The following is a 26,285-nucleotide window of genomic DNA, read 5'->3' as shown; positions in this document are numbered from 1 at the left end:
TTCATGAAGAAAAAAAAAAAAAATGAGTTCACACTACCTGCCCAGGCCACTGTAAATACTATACAACCGGTATGTAGTGAAGATCAGCTGATCGTCGGAACTGCGCCTCGACCGTGTCTCGTGTGTGTGTGTGTGTGTGTGTGTGTGTGTGTGTGTGTGTGTGTGTGTGTGTGTGTGTGTGTGTGTGTGTGTGTGTGTATTTACCTAGTTGTCTTACCTAGTTGTATGTTACAGGGTTCAAGCAGGGCTCATAGTGACCTGTCTCCATATCTACATTTATCTAACTTCTCCTTAAATTTGCACTCACTTTCTGCTGTTACAATCTCTTCACTTAATCCATTGCAGATGTCTACTGTCCTATGTGGAAAACTGAACTTCTTGATATTCCTATGACACTGACTTTTCATGATTTTCTTGGAATGTCCTCTTGTTTGTCTGTCTCCCTACTCTGTCAGTGTTACCAGGTCTTGTCTATCTATCTTCTCCATACGGTTTACTAACTTATATATCGTTACTCAGTCTCCTCTTTCCCGTCTATCCTTAAAAGTTAGTAACTCCATCTCCTTCAGTCTTTCTTCATAGGGACCATCTTTGTAGCAGCCCTTTGTATTCTTTCTAGTTTCTTGATATCTTTCTGGCTATATGGCGACCATACCACTGCTGCATATTCTAGTCTAGGTCTTATCATAATGGTTAATATCTTTTTCATCATACTTTTACTCATTTGAATGCTACCCTGATGTGCATTAATGTCTTGTATGTTGAAGTAAATAATCCATTTATATGTCTTTCTGGAGTCAGGATGTCTTGTATAATCACTCCCAGGTCTTTCTCTTCTCTTCTTTTCATTATGATCTCTTCTCCCATTTTATATTCCCATGTAGGTCTTCTATTACTTTTACCCATTTCCATTACATGGCATTTCTTAGTATTAAATTCAAATTTTCACTTCTGGCTCCATCTCCAGATCTTATCAATATCTTTCTGTAATTCCATACAATCATTTTGGGTTTTTATAACTCTCAAAAGCTTGGCATCATCTGCAAACAAATTTATGTAGCTACTCAAACTTTCTTGTATATCATTGACATATATTTGGAACATCATTGTTGCCAACACCGAATCCCGTGGTACGCCACTGGTTATAGCACTCCAACTTGATGGTGTATTTCTTATCACTGTACTAATTTGCCCATCTGTTAAGTAATCTGTCATCCAATTTAAGATACAGAAATACTCCACTTAACGAACAGGATAGGAGGTGTCAAAGCTGTTCGTAGAGCAAAAATTCGTTAAGCGGACGTAATTTTCCCATAGGAAATAATGGAAATAGGGGGATGTGTTCTGGGCTGGTCTTCAACATACCACGTGGGTTAAAAAAAATTGTATATACGTACCTGTACCATTAACCCTTAGCCGGCGGTGGAACTATATATAGACGGTCCTGATTGTATCAAAAATTTGCGGGGTGACTATATATAGACTCGTCTCCAAAATTTATCCCTTGTATTTCTAAGCATCGACTATATATAGACGGCCACGTGTGAGTGCCCCCGAGCCACAAAAATGATAACTGGCAAGTCAAGAGTGGCCTTGGTGTACGTGACTTCTCACACTCATACCACACTCTGTTCCCAGCTTTCAGGCAGGGTGGAGTGCTCCTGTCTGCTTGTCATTCCACCAATATAGTACTATTTCTTGGACATATTTGGGAATTTTAGGCACAACCATGCTTCCTACAAGGAGGAGAATCACTGATGAGGATTTACAGCTGATTCTAGCGCATGATTTAGATGATGAGTTAGTAAGAGAAGAAACCATCACATAACTGAAAAAGCAAAAAACAAAAACAAAAAAAATTGGGAGGGTGGAGGGAAACCACATCCAGGTCACAAGTCCTGGACACATTTTTTAATGTGGGTGTGAGTGACTCCATTATTCTAGTAAACATATAAAGAAATTTCACTTTAAAGCCTAAAGTTTGATTTGAGAAACTTGTAAACACGGCGCGAAATTGCGGTAGAGTCTATATAAAGATGCTGTCAAAACGTAACAAAATGCGGTGTAACTAAATTTATGCTGTACACCAGTACGCGGCAGAAGCTATATATAGACGATTCACATTTTAGGAGACAGCCAACGTCCACTGCCGCCGGCTAGGGGTTAATAACCAAGTATCCCCAACATACTATGTATATGTATCTGACTTATATGAATTCCCCACCCCCCAAAAAAATTAAATTCAGACTTTAAGGAGATGCAGGATTTATTTATTTAACTTTGTGGGATTTAAGATTTTGTGATTACTATTGTATCTCCAAAATCTTTAGACCCTAAATTCCCAGATGGTGTAGTTTGTTTTTTTTATAACTAAATACCCTTCCCATCAGGAAACCATTTTTAAATGTCTTGTGTGATTGTGTCATAGCCTGACTCACGCCCTACACAGTACGTGGCCAGGAGTCAAGTAGGGAGGTGTGTCATTTAGCTCTCTAATTTTTGCCTGACAGGTATAAGTTGACAAGAATTAGAATGAGAAACATCAAGAAGAGAAGACAACTAGAAACAAACAAACAAATGTATTGTTATGAGACAGCTGGATTTTCAATTCTGGCCTCCCCTCTCCCCTCCGTCATTCATGTTATCTCCCCCTCCAAGGCCCTGCCTCACCCCATGCCTCACTGCCAGGCTTCTCCATCATCTCTCTATATATCATAAGAGCATTATGATCTTTTCAAACACTTTTTTTTTCTTACTGCCTTCATCGTCACAACTTTACATGACATAGCTCTCACAATAACACTATTACAAAAAAAAAAAAATGTTGAGACAGAGGTAGAAAGCTGTACCAGACAAACAATAAATACTTCACTATCATTATCTCACTTCAACACACTAATAATGACTCAGATAGTGTCCAATTCAGCAGTGAAACAGCAGATTGCCATGACGCTGCTGATGCCACCTTCCCAACCTTCACATTTTCTGGAGAAGCAAGTATCTTATATGTTATCATTTTATCATTCTCCAGGAAGTAATTATTGTATACACAATCATTTAATGTGCTTTCATACATTGTTTTCTTACCCATTTGGGTTATGTACATGTTTTTTCTCAATTTATAAGGGATTGGGAGAGAAAATTTCGCGTATCCGCCAGGGCCTTGGCTGCTATAATCCGGATATGCGGGTGATTACTGTATATGTGAGTTAAATAAAATTGTACTGGTGTACCACTACTTTTATGATGTCATATGAGTCATTGGAAGTTAGAGGAGCTACGCACAAATTCTCTCACTGATAGCTCCACTGTAATTTGTGCAGGAGCAGATGAAACTTAGCCGCGGTGAGGCAGAGTCTAGCGTATCGCACTAACTCGGGTAACGTGTTAAGCGGTGAAAACACATTAAGCGGAGCAGAAATACAGGTCAACCGGGAGAGTGAGACGGAGGCAGCCAATACCAGCACCAGGAGTGCTAGAGACAGGCGGGGAGCCAGCCAATCACAGCGAAGCTGCAGCGTTTGGTCCCTCACCTGGCATATTCAAACCCAGAAAATTTGCTAAAACGGATGTGGTTGTAAGTTGTGCGGACTTTTTGGTCTAACTTTATATAGTACATCAAACCGGAAATTCGTTAGACAAACGTTCATTAAGTGGAGTATTACTGTATTTCCCTTGATTCCGCCTATGTGTTCTATTTTCCATAGGAGTCTTCTGTGTGATACTCTGTCAAAAGCCTTTTTAATGTCTAGATACATTGCATCCACCCATCCATCTCTTCCTTGTACTTCATCTATTACTCTTGTATAAAAGCTTAGTAAGTTTGTTCTACATGATCTTCCTTTTCTAAAACCAAATTGTGAGTTATCAATTATTTAATTTCTCTCCAGATATTCCAACCATTTTTCTTTGATAACAATTTCACAGATCTTACCCAGCTAAAGAGTGACACTGGTCTATAATTTATGGGCTCAGTCATTTTTTCTCCTTTCTATAATGGGACTATATTGGCTCTTTTCCATTCCTTTGGTACCTTCCCTTCCCTTAAAGAGTTGTTAATTACACCCCAAATTGGTTCTACCAGTTGCTCACTACATTCCCTTAGTGTCCATCCAGACACTCCATCTGGTCCCATTGCCTTTCTCACATCCACCTTTTCCAGCAATTCTCTAATTTTCTGTTTATTTACCACGATGTCTCTTAATTCTTCCTTTGCTGCTGGGTTGATTGAATTTATAAACTCTCTCTCTTCATTAAATACTGACTTAAAGCTCTCATTTATAGGTTCACTCATTTCTTCCATTGTTTCATGTATCGTATTCCCCTTAATCAACTTGGTAATGGTCTCTCTGTTTGTCATTTTGCCATTTATATACTTATACAAAAGCTTGGGTTCTTTTTCACATCTCTTCACTACATCCTTTTCAAATTTTCTTTCCTCCTCCCTTTTTATCCTAACGTATTCAGTTCATGCCTCTTTATATTGCTTCCTATTTATTTCATTACATTGCCTTCTTAATTTTTTCCATGCTGCATCCTTGCACTTTTTAGCTTTTGCACATATAGCATCATACCAGGTGTGCTTGCTCTCTTTTACTTTATATTCAGGAACATATCTCTTTACCCCCTCATTATACTTATCTAGAAATATATCATACTTTCCTTGAATTGTCTTTCCATGCATAATTTCTTTCCAATCAATACTACCAAAATAACTTTTTAATCCCCCAAAATTTGATTTAGCGTGGTTTTGTCTCTTGTGTTTGTGTCCCTCATTATATTCCAAAATTTGCTGATCCTTTAATTTGATTTCTAGGACCACATGATCACTTTTTCCTATTGGAGTATGATATTTGATGTCTGGACATGGGTCCGGTTTTTTTGTAAATACCAAATCCAGCATTGATGGATCATCTTCCCCTCTATATCTTGTATAATCTTTCACCCATTGATCAATGTGTTTACCATTGCCAGTTGTAGCACATCATCCCCCCAATGTCCAGCGCAACTGCTTGCATCCATTTCTTCCCAATTGACGTGTTTACAGTTTAGATCTCCCACGACCAACACTCTTCTATCCTTCCTTAGCATGTTATCCAGGCAATTTAGTACTTCCTTTTGCATTTCCTTATGTACATCAAGCCTCCATGTATTAGTCTTTAGTGGTACATATGCAATTATAATACTTCTTTTTTCCCTCCCATTGGTCCTTATTGTTATACTTAAAACCTCTGCCAGTCCATCTCTGGACTGTACCTCTTCCACTTATACATTCTCTGGAGTCATGATCAATACTCCTCCTCCTGCTTTTCCCTTTCTGTCTCTCTTCCAAACATTGTATCCTTGCCCTTTAAAATTCACTTGGACATCTTCACTTAACTTTGTTTCTGTCATACATACCACATCTGGCCTTTTTTCCAATATATAATCTCTCACTTCCAAACTTCTTGATGTAAACCCATCTATGTTTGTATACATGACTCTTAATGTTTTCCTTCCCCTTCCCGAATATACCATTTCCTCATGTCTCATGTCTAGCACTCTCCGGTAAAACTTCTTCTTTTCATTCTCTGTCCTTCCTTCATTTTTTTCCTTAGCTTCCCTCCTCAGTTCTCTCTCTTTTCCCTTTCTATCTGGTTCATCTCTCTCTTTATCCAGATATGCTTATATTCTGCCTTTTTCAGCCAGCTTTCCAGTCTTAGCTAATATTTCTTCTATCCCTACTTGCGATCTCATTTTGACTTTTAGAGGTCTTTTGGTTCCCTCACTATATTTACCCAGTCTATATATTTCTTCTATTTCTTTGTCAAGACTCTGTTCTTTATCTTGCACTATGGAGATAATTTTCTTACCCATTTCTTTTTCTTCCTTCTCCCTTACAAATTTCACTGGGTTCTTTTTTCTTCTAGTCCATATATAACCATACACTTCTTTTTGTCCACCGTATCTCTCACTAATTCTTCCTTTTCTTTGATTACCTGTATAACTGTGTCCTTAGTTTTCTCCTTTATTTGTTGCTTAACTACTTCAGCGAAATTTACTTTTTCTTCTTCTCGTTCCTTTTTCCAAATCTTCTTCCACTCATCTAGTTTCCTTTCACTCATCTTTTTGCCTGTCTCCAAATTGGAGTCCAGCTTTTCCTGCAGCCCTTGTAATGCAGTTTCATAATTTGTACATTTGCCCTTTAGGGTGCTATTCTCCCTTTTTATTTCCTCTAGAGTATTTTTCATCTCATGGTTCATTTTAACAGTACTTTCTAAGTTTAAACATCTTTCTCAATTCTAGATTCTCCATAATCAGCTGATCCTGTTTTTCAAACATGGCGGCAACCATCTCCTTCACGGCTTTAAGTTCCTTATCCATAATGATGATCCTTCTCATGGTTACTTTTTCTTCCTTAAAGCCCGAAAACTCACTTTCTCTACTCCATTCACCCAGCTGTCTCAATCCTAGAGGTGTTTTTACAATCTTATTTCTAGCTCCTCTCGGTATTGCTCCTAGTCCTTTGTTTACATCTTGAATAGCGCCAACAGTGCCGTCTATGGCATCATCCTCCTCCAAACTCTTTCAACCTCAAAACCTAAGTAAATTCAATATCTCTTTGGAGACAGGACCACTAAGTTAGCCCCCTGCCCCCCTGTAACATCACCAGGTCTGCTGGGTTCCTCTCCAGAATTTGCAGTGTATTACACCGGAACTCTGGTCTTACGTCCGTTTGCTTTGGCGGAGTGTGTGTGTGTGTATTTATCTAGTTGTATTGTACAGGGTTCGAGCAGGGTTAACATAACATAACATAACATAAATAATAGGATAACAAAGGGCCACCAGGGCCCATCTAGGTTATCCTGTATCAGTCGCACAGCAACCTCGTCATCAGTACTTAAAGATACACTTACAAGTACACAATACATTATATACTAATTCTAAATATTTGGCCCATTAACAGGGCTAAGTCCTGCAGCGAAATCCTCCACAATTTGTGGTCCCCATACATGGGGATCATGTCTTGTTTAATTATAGTAAATTTCTTATAAAAACTATCATGCAGTGCTATACATAATTATAAATCTAATAAATTTAAGTGCTTATCTAATCTGTTTTTAAACATTGTCAAACTAGTGCTATTTACAACCGTCTCCGGCAATACATTCCAGAAGTCTACCACCCTATGACTAAAGAAATATTTTCTTATATCTAACCTGCAGCCTTGCTTTCTAATCTTCCTGCCATGATTTCTAGTCCTATTTCCCTCCTCTAAGGTAAAGAAAGATCTCACATCTATGTAGTTTGTATCTGGGAACATTTTAAATAACTCTATCATATCCCCTCTTATACATCTCCTCTCAAATGAAAACATGTTTAATTCCTTTAATCTATCTCTATACTCCAGGCACTTTAATGCTGGTATCATCCTAGTTGCTCTTCTCTGAACTGCTTCTAACATGTTGATATCCTGCCTATAGTGGGGTGACCAGGCCTGTATGCAATACTCTAAATGGGGCCTAACATAGGAATTATATAAGCTACGCACCACTTCCTTACTTTTATAACTAACATTTCTATTTATAAAACCCAGTATCATATTTGCCCTATTTCTTGCTTCTAAACATTGCTTTGAAAATTTCATAGTCCTGTCTATCACTACTCCTAAATCCTTTCCTTCCTCTACTGCCTCTAGCCAACATCCCTCCATCTCATAGTTAAAGTTTGTGTTGTCTTTACCTAAATGCATAACCTGACACTTTTTAGAATTAAACTCCATCTGCCACCTGTCTGCCCATGCTATCAGCCTGTCCAGGTCTCGTTGTATTCTGTAATTGTCCTTTTCACCCTGTACTGCACATGCTATCTTAGTATCATCTGCAAACTTTGATACTTTGCTACTAATTCCTATATCTAAATCGTTAATGTACACCAAGAAAAGAAGAGGTCCTAGCACTGATCCTTGGGGTACCCCACTAACCACTTCCTTCCACTCAGACATTGCCCCATTTAATACTACTCTCTGTTTCCTATCAGAAAGCCATTCACTAATCCAATCAACTAACCTACCCCTATCCCATGTAGTCTCAATTTGTACACTAGCCTCCTATGCGGTACCTTATCAAACGCCTTGCTAAAATCTAGATATATAACATCTATGCTATTTCCATCATCTAACTCCTTGGTAATATATTCTAAGATATCGAGCAAATTTGTAAGACAGGACCTCCCTGATCTAAAGCCATGTTGGGTATCTCTAATTAATCTATTCTCATTTAAATGCTCCCAAATACTACCCTTAATGATTTTCTCTAGTATCTTACATACTATACTAGTTAAACTGATCGGTCTATAATTATTCGCATCATCCTTCCTACCTTTTTTAAATATTGGAGTAACATTAGCTAACTTCCAGTCCTGAGGTATCTCAGCAAACCTAAGTGATCTTTCAAAGATTAAGTGATCTTTCAAAGATTAGTGATCTTTCAAAAGGGTTCATAGTGTCCTGTCTCCATGTCTCCATTTATCCAGTTTTTCCTTAGTTATGCACATTATGTGCTGTAACAACTTCATTACTCAATGCATTTCACTTCTCCACCATTCTGTGAGGAAAACTGTATTTTCCAATATCCTTCACACACTGACTCTTTATGATCTTTACATGACTTCTTGTCCTTCCATCATCTTCTGTCACCAGCACCAGGTCATCCTTGTTTATCTTTTCAATGCCACTAATGATCTTGTACATAGTTATTAGGTCTCCTCGTTCTCTTTCATCTTGTAAGGTTGGTAGTCCCATTTCCTTCAAACCATTCTTCATATGTTAGGTCCTTTAGTTCCGCGACCATCTTTGTAGCAATCTTCTGTATCTGTTATAATGTTATATCTTTTTTAAAGCTTGGAGACCACACCACAGCTGCATATTCCAGCTTTGGACGTATCATGCTTGTGATGATATTTTTCATCATATCTTTGTCCATCAATTGAAATGCTATTCTTATATTAGTCAACATTCTATATGATATTCCAAACATCTTGCTTATGTGTTTTTCGGGGTTCAGATTTTCCTATATAATCACTCGGATCTTTCTCCTCTTTAGTCTTCATTATTTGTTCCTCTCCCATCAAATAGTTCCATACCAGTCTTCTTTTGCTCTTTCCTAGTTCCATTACATGACATTTCTTGGCATTGAACTCCAATTTCCACTTCCCTACACCACTAATAGATCTTGTCTAAATCTTCATGTAACAGCAGGCAGTTCCCTCGGATTTTGATAACTCTTAGTAACTATCCATCATCAGCAAATAAATTAATGTAACTGTTTATCCCATTGTGAATGTCGTTTACAAAAATCTGAAACATAATGGTGGCTAACACTGACCCTCAAGGCACTCCGCTTGTTACTTTACCCCAAGATGAGTATGTATCTCTGATCACAGTTCTCATCTCCCTGTCCTTAAAATAATCCCATATCTGTGGAACACCACCTCTCCTCTACTAAACCTCATAATTTCCTCACCGAAACACAGCTGTCTGAGGAAAATGACAGTAGTCCCTTCTCTGTTCCCTCCTACTTTCTCTATTCTCATTTTCATTCCAAAGCTGGATGTTGCATCTATGTATGCAATGACTTAACTTGCTCTCGTACCCACGCTCTTGAATCTTCTGAGTTTTCTACCATTTCGCTTCGACTCAACTGTCACTCTCAAACTAAATTCATCTGTGCTGTCTATCTCTCCCCTAACTCCTCCAACTATAGTAAATTCTTCAACTATTTAACTTCCAAAGTGGAGCACATTCTGTCCCTCTACCCTTTTGCAGAGATTTCCATTCTTGGAGATTTCAATGTTCACCACCAGCTTTGGCTTTCAACTCCTTTCACTGACCATCATGGTGAACTAGCCTTCAACTTTGCTATCCTCCATGACCTAGAGCAACTGGTGCAACACACTACTTGTATTACTGACCGTCTTGGAGACAAACCCAACATTCTTCATCTCCTCCTCACCTCTAATCCTTCTGCTTATGCTGTTACCCTTTCATCTCCATTGGGCTCCTCCGATCACAATCTCACTTCTGTATCTTGTTCTATTTCTCCAATCCATCTACAGGATCCCCCGAAGCGAAGGTGGCTCTGGCGTTTTGCCTCTGCCAGCTGGGGGGACCTCAGGAGGTATTATGCTGATTTTCCCTGGAATGATTACTGCTTTCGTGTCAGAGACTCATCTCTAGGTGCTGAACGCATAAAAGAGGTGATAGTGTCTGGCATGGAGGCGTACATTCCTCATTCTTTTTCTCAGCCTAAACCTTCTAAACCTTGGTTTAACTCAGCCTGTTCTCGTGCTATATATGATAGAGAGATTGCCCACAAAGGGTACTTCAGTCTTCCATCTCCTGAATCTCGAACACTTTATATCTCTGCCTGGAATCATGCCAAGTCTGTTCTTCAACTTGCCAAACACTCCTTCATGAGTGGAAAATGTCAAAATCTTTCAAACTCAAACTCTCCTTGAGACTTCTGGCATCTAGCCAAAAACATCTCAAATAACTTCACTTCTTCATCTTTCCCTCCTTTATTTCATCCTGATGGCACCACTGCCATCTCTTCTGTCTCTAAAGATGGACTCTTCTCTCAAACCTTTGCTCACAACTCCACTGTGGATGATTCTGGGCTTGTCCCTCCCTCTGTCTACAATTAAAATTCTTTGTAATGATGCTTTCCATGCCCTCACTGGCCTAAACCCTCAGAAGATTTATGGTCCTGATGGGGTCCCTCCTACTGTTCTCAAAAACTGTGCTTCTGTGCTTGCATCTTGCCTAGCCAAACTCTTTCAACTTTGTCTATCGATTTCTATCTTTCCTTCCTGCTGGAAGTTTGCCTACATTCAGCCTGTTCATAAAAAGAGTGACCGTTCTAATCCCTCAAACTACCGTCCTATAGCTTTAATCTCTTGCTTGTCTAAATATTTTTAATATATCCTGGATAGAAAGATTCTCAAACATCTCTCAATTCACAATCTTCTATCTGATCACCAGTATAGCTTCCGTCAAGGTTGCTCTACTGATGATCTTCTGGATTTCCTTACTGAGTCTTGGTCATCCACTTCTAGAAATTTCAGTGAAACTTTTGCTGTAGCGTTAGCTTTTGATAGAGTCTGGCACAAAGCTTTGATTTCAAAACTGCCCTCCTACAGTTTTTATCCTTCTCTCTGCAACTTTATCTCAAGTTTCCTTTCCGACTGTTCTATTGCTGCTGTGGTAGATGACCGCTGTTCTTCTCCTAAATTTATTAATAGTGGAGTTCCTCAGAGTTCTCTCCTTTCACCCATTCTCTTTCTATTATTCATTAATGACCTTCTTAACCAAACTTCTTGCCCTATCCACTCCTATGCAGATGATACCACCCTACATCTTTCCACATCCTTTCAGAGATGACCAACCCTTCAGGAAGTCAACAGATCATGCCGGGACGCCACAAAACGCCTGAATTCCGATCTTTCTAAGATATCCGATTGGGGCAGAAAAAATCTAGTAGTTTTCAGTGCCTCTAAAACTCAATTCTTCCATCTCTCAACTTGACACAACCTTCCACACACCTATCCTCTCTTCTTCAATGATACTCAACTGTCTCCTTCCACACTGAATATCCTCGGTCTGTCCTATACTCATAATCTTAACTGGAAACTTCACATTTCATCTCTTGCTAAAACAGCTTCTAGGAAGTTAGGCGTTCTGAGGCGTCTCCGCCAGTTTTTCTCTCCCCTCCAACTGCTTATTCTATATAAGGGCCTTATCTGTCCCTGTATGGAGTACTCTTTGCATGTTTGGGGGGTTTCCAGTCACACAGTTTTACTAGCTTTTCATCTCATCAACTCCCCTCCTCTGACTACCTGTCTTCAGCCTCTCTCTCACCACCGAAATGCTGCATCTCTTTCTATCTTTTATTGCTATTTTCATGCTAACTGTTCTACTGATCTTGCTAACTGCATGCCTCCCCTCCTCCTGCGGCCACGCTGCACAAGGCTTTCTTCTTCCTCTCATCCCCATTCTGTCCAACTCTCTAATGCAAGAGTTAACCAGTACTCTCAATCATTCGTAACTTCCATGGTAAACTTTGGAACTCCCTCCCTTCAACTGTATTTCTAACTTCCTACGACTTGTCTTCTTTTAAGAGGGAGGTATCAAGGCATTTGCTGCCTAATTTTGGCTGACGTTTTTCCCTTTGTAGAAAGCCAGCACTCAAGTGGGCCTTTTTTCTTGTCTTTTTGCCCTGGGCTGGCTCTTTTCCCTCCATAAAAGAAAAAAAAATTTTCTAAGAAAGTTCCCTGCAGTCCTTGTATGCTCTCTGGTTTCCAAAGTAGTCTTCCATGAGGGACTTTATCAAAAGCCTTTTTTATGTCCAGGTATATACTGTGTCCACCTATCCATCTCTGCTCTCCATTCTTTCTATTACTCTTGAGAAGAAGCTTAATAAATTTGACACACATGACCGTCCAGTCCTGAACCCAAATAGTCTGTTTGATATAACTTGTTCTTCTTCCAGATGTTTAACTCATTTTCTTTGATAATTATTTATCACAACTTTCCCATAATGCTTGTAGGTGATACCGGTCTGTAATTTAATGGCTCAGTTGCCTTTTCCCCTTTAAATATCGGTATTACATTGGCTCTTTTCCATTCTAATGGAATTTATCATTCATTTAGTGAGCTAATTATTTCCAAAATTGAATCCAATAGTTCCTCTTTACATTTTTTAGTTCCCAGCCTCATACTCCATCCAGCTCCGTTACTTTTCTGACATCCAAATTATCCAATAATCTTATAATTTCCTCTTTGTGCAAAGCAATTTCCTGTAATCTATTGCAACGCAATGTCCTATTAGGTTCTGCAAAATGTTGTTCTACAGGGAACACCATTTTGAAGCTCTCATTCATTATTTCACACATTTCCTTCTCTGTTTGGTATGTTGTCCCTCCTTCAATTATTTTTCTATTGTATCCTTGTTCTTTATTTTGCCATTGATAAATTTGTAGAAAAGTTTCGGTTCGTCTTTGTTTTTATTCACCACATCTTTCTCAAAGTTTCTTTCTCCATCTCTCCTTACACTAATATATTAATTTCTTGCATCCCTATATTGTCCTCTGTTATTGTCATTTTCTGTTCAAAGAGCTTCTTCCAAGCTTTACCTTTTGCCTTTTTCACTTCTGTGCATCTAGCATTGTACCAAGCATGTACAGGCAAGCCCCGCTTAACAAAGATTCATACAACGATATTTCGCTACAACGAAAGTTTCATTTTAATACCATCTGCTCGTTTAACAAACACCAAATTTGCTTTAACGAAGTTTTACCCAGATAATTTTTTCCAAGTTTGAAAGCCCTGCCGTATCACACAAGCCGACAGGCTTTTGAATACACCAGCGCCTCTCGTGGACAACACGCGCACCACTCACTACCCCTGTTCAAAACAATAAGTGTCAGCAGCAGCTCGTCTTTCCTCACTCAACTTACCACCAAAACGCCCTGCAATGTCGTCTAGCGTTGCTAAGAAGACTAGGAAGTCTCTTACTCTCGAAGTGAAGCTGGATATTATTCACAGACACAAGAGAGGCGTCAAAACTAATAGCATTGCTCGCCACCATCTCCACTCCATCTACTGTCTCTACTATTTTCAAGTCAGCAGACTCTATTAAGAAGGCTGGTGAGACCGCATCTTCCTTGCAAGCTAAAAGAATCACCTGAACTCGTGACTCTACAATGGATAAAATGAAAAGCCTTGTGGAAATGTGGTACATAAGTTTTGTATGTGATACAATGATGCGCCCTTTGTTTACATTCCACAGGTTGCTGGTTAGTGTCTCTATCGTTTCACTCTCCCTCCCTTCATAAATTTAAGATCATCAACATTATAAAGTTACGTACATACATACATTAGTGTACATTATAATGACTTAAATTAAACTGCCTTAATGCTTAACTTCATAATTTTTACTTTCCTTAAACTTTTCACTGTACTATGATGCACTCTCACTTTGTTTATTCTCAATGGAAGTTCAAGTCAGGGGTTAAATTTGTTATAATCGGTTCGTTTAATGAAATTTCTCGCTTAACAAAGGGTTTTTTAGGAACGTAACCCCTTCGTTAAGCGGGGGTTGCCTGTATTTTTTTCTTAACCCCTTTAGTCCTGGGACGTATATATATGTCATGGTGGCTGTGCGTGCCAGTCCAGTGACGTATATATACATCCAGAAGCTTTACCTCCACTCCATATTATTACGTCTTGCGGGCCATAAGCATTTTAGATGAGTGTACCCAAGAAAACCAGTAGCCATTCGTTCTCTTAGATATGTATACTATCTAGGAAAATGAATATATGTAACTATTATATCGCAGACAAGAATAAGTTTTCGCATGAAGGTTTATTTTTTCTCTGTCTTGCCAGCTTTAGCAGCCACAGCCACCAGCTTACAGAGAGAGAGAGAGAGAGAGAGAGAGAGAGAGAGAGAGAGAGAGAGAGAGAGAGAGAGAGAGAGAGAGAGAGAGAGAGAGAGAGAACTTATCAGTCTCACATGTCAGGTGATAATCCTATCCCCCACCTCTCTCTCTCTCTCTCTCTCTCTCTCTCTCTCTCTCATAGTTTCCATCAGATTTTTGCAGGTCTATTTTTTTTTGTGTGTGTGTGTGTGTGTGTGTGTGTGTGTGTGTGTGTGTGTGTGTGTGTGTGTGTGTGTGTGTATTTACCTAATTGTATTTACCTAATTGTAACATACGGAAAAGAGCTATGCTCGTGTTGTCCCGTCTCCATATCTATTAATGTCCAGCTTTTTCTTAAAATCATGAATATTCCTTGCGTTGACCACTTCCACGTCTAAACTATTCCATGCTTCCACCCTTCTATGAGGGAAGCTATATTTTTCACATCTCTCCTATAAGTGGCCATTTTAGTTTTTCCCATGCCCTCTCGACATTCTTCCATTCCACATACACAGATCTTCCCTATCCATTTTTTCCATGCCAATCATCACTCTGTATATTGCTATCAGGTCTCCCCTTCTCTTCTGTTTTCCAGGGTTGGAAGTTGCATTCTTTTCAGTCTGTCTTCATAAGTCAAATCTCTTAAGTCAGGCACCATTTTCGTTGCAGCCCTCTGTACTTTCTCTAGTTTCCTTATGTGTTTCTTTAAGTTCGAGCCCACTGTATTGTTGCATATTCAAGCCTCGGTCTTATCATTGCAGTAATTATTTTCTTCATCATTTCTTCATCTAGATATACGAACGCCACTCTTATGTTCCTCAATAAGTTCAATACTTCTCCAATTATTTTGTTTATATGTCTCTCTGGCGATAGGTCATTGGTAATTGTCACCCCAAGGTCTTTTTCTTCATGACTGGTTTTATGTCTTCATTTCCTATCTTGTACATACTCCTGATTCTTCTTTCACTCTTGCCAAACTCTATTTTCTTGCATTTTGTCTTGTTGAACTCCATTTGCCATGTACAGCTCCATTTCCATATTCTGTCCAAGTCTTCCTGGAGTAGTTCGCAATCTTTGTCACATCTCACTTTTCGTAACAATTTTGCATCGTCTGCAAATAGGCTCACATAACTGGACACCCCATCCACCATGTCATTTATGTAGACTGCGAACATTACTGGTGCCAACACTGATCCCTGTGGAACTCCACTCTCCACCAATCCCCATTCTGATGGTCTGTCCTTAATTATTGTTCTCATTTCTCTTCCTACCAAAATGTGTGTGTGTGTGTGTGTGTGTGTGTGTGTGTGTGTGTGTGTGTGTGTGTGTGTGTGTGTGTGTGTGTGTGCTGACATACTGAAGCTTCTCTCTCTCTCTCTCTATGTTCGCGCGCAATTTATTTCGCGTTTGAAATAATTTATATTTTGAATGACAGGTATATGTTGCCATTTGCTACACATACTGGCATGCAAATGTTAGATATATTAGGGGACTCTTTTCAACAATAAATAACAGTGTTTACAGCAAATGAGATGCTTCACTCTGATATAAGACGCTTTAGGCTATCTGTACAGACAGAAATATGGCAATTCATGATTGCCATATATTGCGCAAATTTTTATAAGCTATATGGTCCATTCATCTTTCGTCATGGAGGGCAAGAGGGTGAAGGTGCCCTTTATACCAGGTGTCGGAGCTGGATTACTTCATTTTAGTAAGTATATAATTCATTATATGAAAACAAATTATATATTGTACTGTATATATTATGGAGGCTTTATTTTATTGAATGAAATCTAAATTTTATCTTTCTCTTTCCACAAGTCTGAGGATCCTGGTGGGAATGAAATAGGGGTGTTGAGGGTCTGCCACCACCCTCTATGCCTGGAGCCACCACTCCCCACCACCCAATGCAAGACGCCTCCTCTACCCACCTTCACCACCACCAGGCCACAGCCCTCAACCTCCGACTTCACAGCACTCCCCTCCACCTCCGCCTTTCCCTCGCAGCCCTCCACCTCCAACTTCACAGCACTCCCCTCCACCTCCACCTTTCCCTCACAGCCCTCCACCTGGCTTCACCGCACTCCCTCCACCTCCACCTTTCCCTCACAGCCCTCCACCTCCGGCTTCACCGCACTCCCCTCCACCTCCGGCTTCACCGAACTCCCCTCCACCTCCATCTTTCCCTCACAGCCCTCCACCTCCGGCTTCACCGCACTCCCCTCCACCTCCACCTTTCCCTCACAGCCCTCCACCTCTGCCATCACAGCACCACCACCCAAGAGATTCAGGGAGAAATCTCCCAAATTGTAATAAAAAAAAAAAAAAAGTAATAAAATATAAAAAGTAAAATTTTGTATTGTTTTCCTTTTTAGCATAGCAATGGGAAGTGTATTGTAACATACAAATATTTTTACACATCCTGATATATAGTATGTGATGAATATATTGAGTTTATGGCTAAAACATTGATTATTCAATACTAAAGCTTCAAATCTTGGCGCGTGCAGGCCGCCCGGATGGAGCGCAGTGCGTGTTTTCTAACTTCCAGGGCGAATGGGTTAACTCTATAAAAAGATACACATTTCTTTACTCCTTCAATATATTTCTGTAAGAATATTTTACATTTTCTTTGTATTGTCCTTTTGTACATAATATTTCTCCATTCAATGTCAGCAACAAAGTTCCTTAATTTTTCAAAATCTGGTCTTGCATAATTTAATCTCTCTCTTTTGTAGTCATCTCTGTAACTTATCCCATCCTCCTCTTGTATTTCCATCTCTAATGTTACATGATCACTTCTTCCCACTGGAGTAAGGTATTGCATGCTGGGAGGGGGCTCTGGTTTCTTTGTGAATACTAGGTCAAGTAACGATGGTTCTTCTTCCCTCTTGTACCTTGTTGACTCCTCCACCCACTGGTCCATTGTATTTACCATAGCCAACTGTAACACTGCTTCGCTCCACTGCCCAGCGTTATCCATTACTTCCATCTCTCTCTTCATTTTATTTCTTTACAGTTAAAGTTTCCAACTAAAAGTATTCTTCCATCTCTTCTCAACATATTATCTAACCACTTAATCACCTCACTTTGCATATCTTTATATTCCTCAGTTCCCCATGAATTTGTCTTGGGTGGCACATATGCAACTATGATTTTCCTTTTTCTCAATTCCTCTGTTTTGATTGTTACTCCCATTACGAGTACTTCACCATATTGCACATCCTCCACACATATATTATCACGAACCATTATTAGCACTCCTCCCTTGCCTTTACTCTTCCTATCTCTTCTCCAGCTATTATGTCCCTCCTCCTTAAAGTTAACATGGACACCTGATCTTCGTTTTATTTAAATAATGCACAGTAACATAACATAACATAACATAAATAATAGGATAACAAAGGGCCACCAGGGCCCATCTAGGTTATCCTGTATCAGTCGCACAGCGACCTCGTCATCAGTACTTAAAGATACACTTACAAGTACACAATACATTATATACTAATTCTAAATATTTGGCCCATTAACAGGGCTAAGTCCTGCATCGAATTCCTCTACAATCTGTAATCCCCATACATGGGGATCATGTCTTGTTTAACTATAGTAAATTTCTTATAAAACTATCATGCAGCGCTATACATAATTATAAATCTAATAAATTTAAGTGCTTATCTAATCTGTTTTAAACATTGTCAAACTAGTGCTATTTACAACCGTCTCTGGCAATGCATTCCAGAAGTCTACCACCCTATGACTAAAGAAATATTTTCTTATATCTAACCTGCAGCCTTGCTTTCTAATCTTCCTGCCATGATTTCTAGTCCTACTTCCTCCTCTAAGGTAAAGAAAGATCTCACATCTATGTAGTTTGTATCTGAGAACATTTTAAATAACTCTATCATATCCCTCTTATACATCTCCTCTCAAATGAAAACATGTTTAATTCCTTTAATCTATCTCTATACTCCAGGCGCTTTAATGCTGGTATCATCCTAGTTGCTCTTCTCTGAACTGCTTCTAACATGTTGATATCCTGCCTATAGTGGGGTGACCAGGCCTGTATGCAATACTCTAAATGGGGCCTAACATAGGAATTATATAAGCTACGCACCACTTCCTTACTTTTATAACTAACATTTCTATTTATAAAACCCAGGATCCTATTTGCCCTATTTCTTGCTTCTAAACATTGCTTTGAAAATTTCATAGTCCTGTCTATCACTACTCCTAAATCCTTTCCTTCCTCTACTGCCTCTAGCCAACATCCCTCCATCTCATAGTTAAAGTTTGTGTTGTCTTTACCTAAATGCATAACCTGACACTTTTAGAATTAAACTCCATCTGCCACCTGTCTGCCCATGCTATCAGCCTGTCCAGGTCTCGTTGTATTCTGTAATTGTCCTTTTCACCCTGTACTGCACATGCTATCTTAGTATCATCTGCAAACTTTGATACTTTGCTACTAATTCCTATATCTAAATCGTTAATGTACACCAAGAAAAGAAGAGGTCCTAGCACTGATCCTTGGGGTACCCCACTAACCACTTCCTTCCACTCAGACATTGCCCCATTTAATACTACTCTCTGTTTCCTATCAGAAAGCCATTCACTAATCCAATCAACTAACCTACCCCTATCCCATGTAGTCTCAATTTGTACACTAGCCTCCTATGCGGTACCTTATCAAACGCCTTGCTAAAATCTAGATATATAACATCTATGCTATTTCCATCATCTAACTCCTTGGTAATATATTCTAAGATATCGAGCAAATTTGTAAGACAGGACCTCCCTGATCTAAAGCCATGTTGGGTATCTCTAATTAATCTATTCTCATTTAAATGCTCCCAAATACTACCCTTAATGATTTTCTCTAGTATCTTACATACTATACTAGTTAAACTGATCGGTCTATAATTATTCGCATCATCCTTCCTACCTTTTTTAAATATTGGAGTAACATTAGCTAACTTCCAGTCCTGTGGTATCTCAGCAAACCTAAGTGATCTTTCAAAGATTAACTTAAGTGCTTCAGAAATACTGTCTACACCCTCCCTAAGTACTCTGGCATGTAGCTCATCAGGACCACTAGCTTTCCTATCGTCTAGTTCAAGAATAAATTTCCTAATAATTCCCGGTTTTATATCAATATTTTCTAAAGCTCTTAAACTACTCGTCGCACTGTTTGTAACAGGATTTCCTATTCTTTCCTAGTAAATACTGAAGAAAATTGTTCATTCAATAATTCTACTATGTCTTCATTTTGATCCACTACTACACCATCTTTTCTGAGTGGTCCAATCCTATCCTTATTTCTTTTATCACTGACCTTGTAATAACTATATAATTTTTGGGATCTTTACTCCCAGCTCTAGCTAGTTTTATCTCTGCCTGCCTTTTACTTTTTTTATAACCTTACTCAAATCATCTCTGACCTGTCTGTACCTAATCAAATCTACATCTTCCCACTTTTCTGCAACTCTCTGTATGCCCTCTTCTTCTCTCTGATCTGGCTACCTATCTCATGAGTCCACCATAATGGCTTCCTGTTTCTCTGCCTTATATCTTTGTAAGGGATACACTGCATCACTATACCCTTTACTACAACCTTAAAAATATCCCACATCTCCTGTGCAGTTTTATTTCCAAAACTATCTTCCCAGTTTACCTCTCCTAATAACTGACGTAACCTACCATAATTGCCTTTCTGATAGTTTGGGACTCTAGTCTTATTCACTATATTATCCCTACTGGAATTAATGATAAATCTAATTATATGATGGTCACTGTTTGCTAAAGTCTCTCCTACCTCAACTTCCTTTAAACAATGCTCAATATTTGTTAGTACTATGTCTAAAACCTTCCTTCCCCTAGTAGGTTTATCTACCATCTGCACTAAATAGTTATCCTGAAAACTTTCCATAAACTTATTTTCACTAGCATCTCCTACCATCCTCTCCCAGTTTACTGACTTAAGATTAAAATCCCCTAAGATAATTGTCTGACTAGTACACCCCCTATTTATCTCATCTACCATAAGGTTGTCTACCTCTGCTGACTGGTTAGGTGGTCTATAAAAAGCTCCTACTCTAATAACCTTACTTTTTCTCTTTCAAATAATTCTTACCCTCCAACACGATGGATGACAATCTGTTTATATTAGTATAGGTCACTCTTACTTTCTTGCCTCCTCCATGACCTCTTCCTTCTTCCATAGATACCACTTCTTTAGTCTCATATATCATCACGAACCATTATTAGCATTTCTCCTCCTCCTCTACCCTTCCTGTCTCTTCTCCAACTATTATATCCCTCCTCTTTAAAGGTAACATGGATCTCCGCTATTAGTCTTGCTTCAACAATGCACAGTACATCAGGCTTTTTATCTTTCAAATAATTTCTAATCTCTGACATGCTGGATAACAACCCATTTATATTAGTATGTCACTCTTATTTTCTTGCTTCCTCCACAACCTCCTCCTTCTGTAGATGCCACTTCTTTAGTCTCATAACTGGAACCCTCCAGTAGAAATCTCTGTCCTTGTCTCATTTTTTTCCTTAGCTTCATTTCTTAGTACTTTCTCTTTTTCCCTTTCCTCTAGGTGTGTGTGTGTGTGTGTGTGTAAATAAGGTTGGGAAGCAGGTGCAAATACCCACACACAAGAAAACTTCCAACTTGATAATCTCTCTCTCTCTCTCTCTCTCTCTCTCTCTCTCTCTCTCTCTCTCTCTCTCCACATACACATGAACATGACAATGTAAAAATAATACATTTACTATTCGTGATACACAATCCAAGTACATTCACTTGTTGTAATGAAATGATATGATGTGATGAATTCTAGGAGGCAAAGAAAGAAAAAGAAAACTCCCCTCTTTATTGCCTGATAAGGTGAGAGGAGACATAAATAAAAGAGGCTAGCTAGTGACCACCACCAATTCCCTCAAAACCGGATGGTGTACCATTACATGAACAATCACCATCAGTTCAAGGTCAAATAAATAATTATCTGTGGGTCTGGAACACATTAACCCAATTTACATTATTTCTTAAGGGAAAAAATTATTAATTATTCATATAGTTTCATGGAACAGATTGTGTATGAATAGCAGTGTTCAAAGTAGATTGATAAAAAGAGCAGCTTGCAACAAAGATTCAAGTGGTGGGAAAGTAATAAATGGTAGTAAACCTTAAAAAACTAATGAAGAAAACAAGAACTGACCAGTGAGGATCTTTGCTGTCTCCATCTTCATCCATGGATTCAAGGGGTTCAGTGTCAATAGTATCATCACCTTCTGGTGCTGCATTCATTGAGGATGGGACCACTTCAAAGCCCAGCTACGGAAAGAAAAAAAAAACACAAAAAAAACATTATCTAAAGAGAGTAAAAAAAAGAGATTCTTTCACTTTTTTATCTTTGTTTTGTAACCTAAAAGATGTTCCGTCTTCATTCTCACACTCCCATACCACACATTTCTGTGAGAAATAAGAGGAGCATAAGAGGTCATAAGAATTAAACAAAGACAAAAGAGTAAGAATTAACAATCCACTCAGCCCTTGATTTAATGGATCCTAATCTAACAGATTTTAGATCCAACGGACCACAAAATCTCAAAGGACAAATAGAAATTGATTTGGTTTTAGAAATGTTGAAACCTCAAAATAACACTATACATGTATAAAATCCCATAAAAATCAATTTAAAAACCTTGAGTTATAAGCACTTTGACATACAAGTAATTTGAGATATGAGCTGTCACCTAGTTGTTTCTATGTTTTGAGGCAAAATCTGAGTTATGAGCTGGTTCCAGGTACATCACCGCTGGTTGATGCAGTGAATGCCCAGCATCTTGCCTCCAATATGCTCAGTTCACATTTCTTTCTTTCTCTCTCTCTCTCTCTCTCTCTCTCTCTCTCTCTCTCTCTCTCTCACCATGAAAGTATTTATCAAATTTGGTAACGTTTTGTGCAGTTCTTTAGCTAAATTAGTTTTCTCTGAGCAAGAGCCCTAAGCAAGTGGCAGTATGTAATGACACATTTTCTAGTCTCTTCTACTGGCATCTAGCTGACAGTACCAGTGGCAAGGAGTGCTCTTCCTATCATATATGCAACATATGTTTTTGGCCTCAGAACAGATCAGTTGGCTACATAAAGATTACCTTCCAAACAACTATCCCCTCTTTCTCAACAATATTCTACACTGAATATCCTCCTTTACTGAGGCAACTGACAGTACCCCCTTTTTTGTTCCCTCCTATTTTCTCTATCCTCATTTTCACTCCAAAGCTGAATGTTGCATCTACATGTGCAATGGACTTAAATTGCTCTCGTGCCCACAGTCTTGAATCTTCCGAGTTCTTCACCATCTGGCTTAGATTCAGTAGTCACTCTTAACTAAAATTATCTTTGCTGTCTCTCTCTCCCCTAACTCCTCTGACTATAGTAAATTCTTTGACTATTTAACTTCCAAAGTGGAGCACATTCTGTCCCTCTACCCTTTCGCAGAGATCTCCATCCTTGGAGATTTCAATGTTCACCACCAGCTTTGGCTTTCCTCTCCCTTCACTGACCATCCTGGTGAACTAGCCTCCAACATTGCCATCCACCATGACCTAGAGCAACTGGTGCAACATCCTACTCGAATTCCTGACCGTCTTGGAGACATGCCCAACATTCTTTATCATTTCCTTACCTCTAATCATTCTGCTTATGCTTATGGCTACGTTGGGCTCCTCCGATCACAATCTCATTTCTGTATCTTGTCCTATTTTTTGAATCCCTTCTCAGGATCCCCTAAAATGGAGGTGGCTGTGGCATTTTGCCTTTACTAGTTGGGGGGACCTGAGGAGGTATTATGCTGATTTTCCATATAATGAATACTGTTTCCTTGTCAGAGACCCAACTCTGTATGCTGAATGCATAACAGAGGTGATAGTGACTGGCATGAAAGCATACATTCCTCATTCTTTTTCTCAACCTAAATCTTTTAAACCTTGGTTTAACACACCCTGTTCTCGTGCTATACATGATAGAGAGGCTGCCCACAAAAGATACTTCAGCTTTCCATCTCCTGAATTTCATCCACTTTAGATTTCTGCCTGGAATCATGCTAAGTCTGTTCTTCAACTTGCCAAACATTCTCTCATCACTAGAAAATGTCAGAACCTTTCAAACTCCAACTCCCCACATGATTTCTGGCATCTGGCCAAAAACATCTCCAACAACTTCACTTCTTCACCTTTCCTTCCTTTATTTCATCCTGATGACACCACTGCCATCTCATCGGTCTCTAAAGCTGAACTATTCTCTCAAACCTTTGCTAACAACTCCACCTTGGATGGTTCTGAGCTTGTTCCTTCCTCTCCTTTTCCCTCTGACTATTACATACCTACGATTAAACTTTTTTGCAATGATGTTTTCCATGCCCTCACTGGCCTAAACCCTCGAAAGGCGCTTATGGACCTGATGGGGTCCCTCCTATTGTTCTCAATAACTGTGCTTCTGTGCTTGCATCTTACCTGGCCAAACTTTTTCAACTTTGTCCATCAACTTCTACCTTTCCTTCCTGCTGGAAGTTTGCCTACATTCAGCCTGTTCCTAAAAAGGGTGACCGTTCTAATCTCTCAAACTGCCATCAATAGCTTTAATCTCTTGCTTGTGTAAAGTTTTTTAATCAATCCTGAATAAAAAGATTCTTAAATATGTCACTTTACAATCTTCTATCTGATTCCCAGTATGACTTCCGTCAAGGTCACTCTACTGGTGATTTTCTGGCTTTCCTTACTGAGTCTTGGTCATTCTATTTTAGAGATTTTGATGTATCTTTTGCTGTCACATTAGACATATCAAAGCTTTTGATAGAGTCTGGCATAAAGCTTTGATTTTCAAACTGCCCTACTAAAGTTTCTATCCTATTTGCTACAACTATATCTAAAGTTTCCTTTCTGACCATTCTATTGCTGCTGTGGTAGATGGTCACTGTTCTCCTAAATCTATCAATAGTGGTGCTCCTCAGGGTTCTGTCCTGTCACCCACTTTCTTTCTATTATTCATTGATGACCTTTTAACCAAACTTCTTGCCCTATCCACTCCTACACAGATGATACCACCCTACATCTTTCCACATCCTTTCAGAGATGACCAACCCTTCAGGAAGTCAACAGATCATGCAGGGACGCCACAGAACGCCTGACTTCTGATCTTTTTCAAGATTTATGATTGTGGCAGAGAAAACTTACTAACTCTAGGGCCTTACCCATCCTTGTATGGAGTACTCTTTGCATGCTTTTTTTTTTTTTGGAGGGGGGTTGGGAAGGGGGATTCTACTCTCACAGTTTTATTAGATAGGGTGGAATCTAAAGCTTTTTATCTCATCAAGTCTCCTTCTCTAACCGAGTGTCTTCAGCCTCTTTCTCACTGCCAGAATGTTGCATATCTTGCTATTACAGTAAAACCTCAGCTTACGACCATAATTCGTTCCTAAATCCTGTTCGTCACCCGATTTGTTCGTCCCCTGAATCAATTTTTCATATAAGAATGTATTGAAATACCATTAATCCGTTCCAGACACCCAAAAAAATCATACTTTTTTCCATAAAACCCATTCAAAATAGACCTTTAATGTACGCATGACATGAACAAAATAATTATAGAAAGCCTAAATTGTTTTACTTAACTAATTTTTATTTATTTATTTATTTATTTTATTTTTTTTTTTTTTTACGTAGGGAAGAGGGCCAGCCAAGGGCAAAAAAAAGAAAGTTAGAAAAAAGCCCACTTGAGCGCTGGCTCTCCAAAGAGTAAAAAAGTGCCAAAACCGTCAGCCAGAATTAGGGGAGCAAATGCCTTGATACCTCCCTCTTAAAAAAAGACAAGTTGTAGGAATTTGGAAATACAGATGCAGGGAGGGAGTTCCAGAGTTTACCAGTGATAGCGATGAATGATAGAGCGTACTGGTTAACTCTTGCATTAGAAAGTTGGACAGAATGGGGATGAGAGGAAGAAGAAAGCCTTGTGCAGCGTGGCCGCAGGAGGAGGGGAGGCATGCAGTTAGCAAGATCAGTAGAACAGTTACCATGAAAATAGCGATAAAATATAGAAAGGGATGCAACATTTCGGCGGTGAGAAAGAGACTGAAGACAGTTAGTGAGAGGAGGGGAGTTGATGAGACAAAGAGCTTTCGATTCCACCCTATCAAGCAAAGCTGTGTGACTGGAACCCCCCAAACATGCGAAGAGTACTCCGTACAGGGACGGATAAGGCCCTTATACAGAGTAAGCAGTTGGAGGGGCGAGAAAAACTATCAAAATGATAATAAAATGAATAAAAAAGAAAAGGTTATTTACTGGAAAGACTGGACGTTGATGGCATGATGAAATGGAGGAGAGGAGGATGGGGAGGAAGACAGACAAGATCCGAGAAGACAGTCATGAGAGAGGACTTTGGATGTGCGCAGCGTGCCAGAGCTACACAACAGCTGTGTAGCGTCACAAGTCAGTGCTGCTATGTGGGGCCCCATTATAGTGAACATCGGCGTGGGAAACATGGAAAGATTGCCAGTCTTCATCTCTGCCTTGGAGGACCCTTGTCTGCTGGGGATCGACTTCCTAACCCCTGTGGGAGCAAGTTTGGACTTCCAAGAAGGGAAGTTAAAGGTACGTGGCCAGGAAGTTCCTTTGATCCTCAGAGGTGATGCTCAGTGTGAGAGGAGCGGGCAGTAGGGCGGTGTTCCTTGCCAGGCAAGCGAGGAAACAGCTGCGATGGATGTGCCACAATCTGCAGTACTTGGACATGGCCAGGATGATGATTACAGCAACGCTGA

The 26,285-nt window shown here is 39.4% G+C and overlaps 1 protein-coding gene across 6 annotated transcripts in view; it reads right to left on the bottom strand.

Moving 5' to 3' along the window:
• Positions 1-26,285, bottom strand: part of LOC123511364 (bromodomain-containing protein 7-like) — a 473,159-nt gene that overhangs the window by 252,145 nt on the left and 194,729 nt on the right. For all 6 annotated transcript variants that reach the window (XM_045267176.1, XM_045267179.1, XM_045267177.1 and 3 more), the window contains one exon: positions 21,687-21,802. In XM_045267176.1, coding sequence (XP_045123111.1) covers positions 21,687-21,802 — 116 coding nt within the window. The remainder of the gene's footprint in view (positions 1-21,686; positions 21,803-26,285) is intronic.

The sequence above is a fragment of the Portunus trituberculatus genome, chromosome 31 (genome assembly GCF_017591435.1).
Source record: "Portunus trituberculatus isolate SZX2019 chromosome 31, ASM1759143v1, whole genome shotgun sequence".
NCBI lineage: Eukaryota > Metazoa > Arthropoda > Malacostraca > Decapoda > Portunidae > Portunus > Portunus trituberculatus.
Note: the sequence above shows the minus strand (reverse complement) of the source record. Positions and strands in the feature narration are given on the sequence as shown.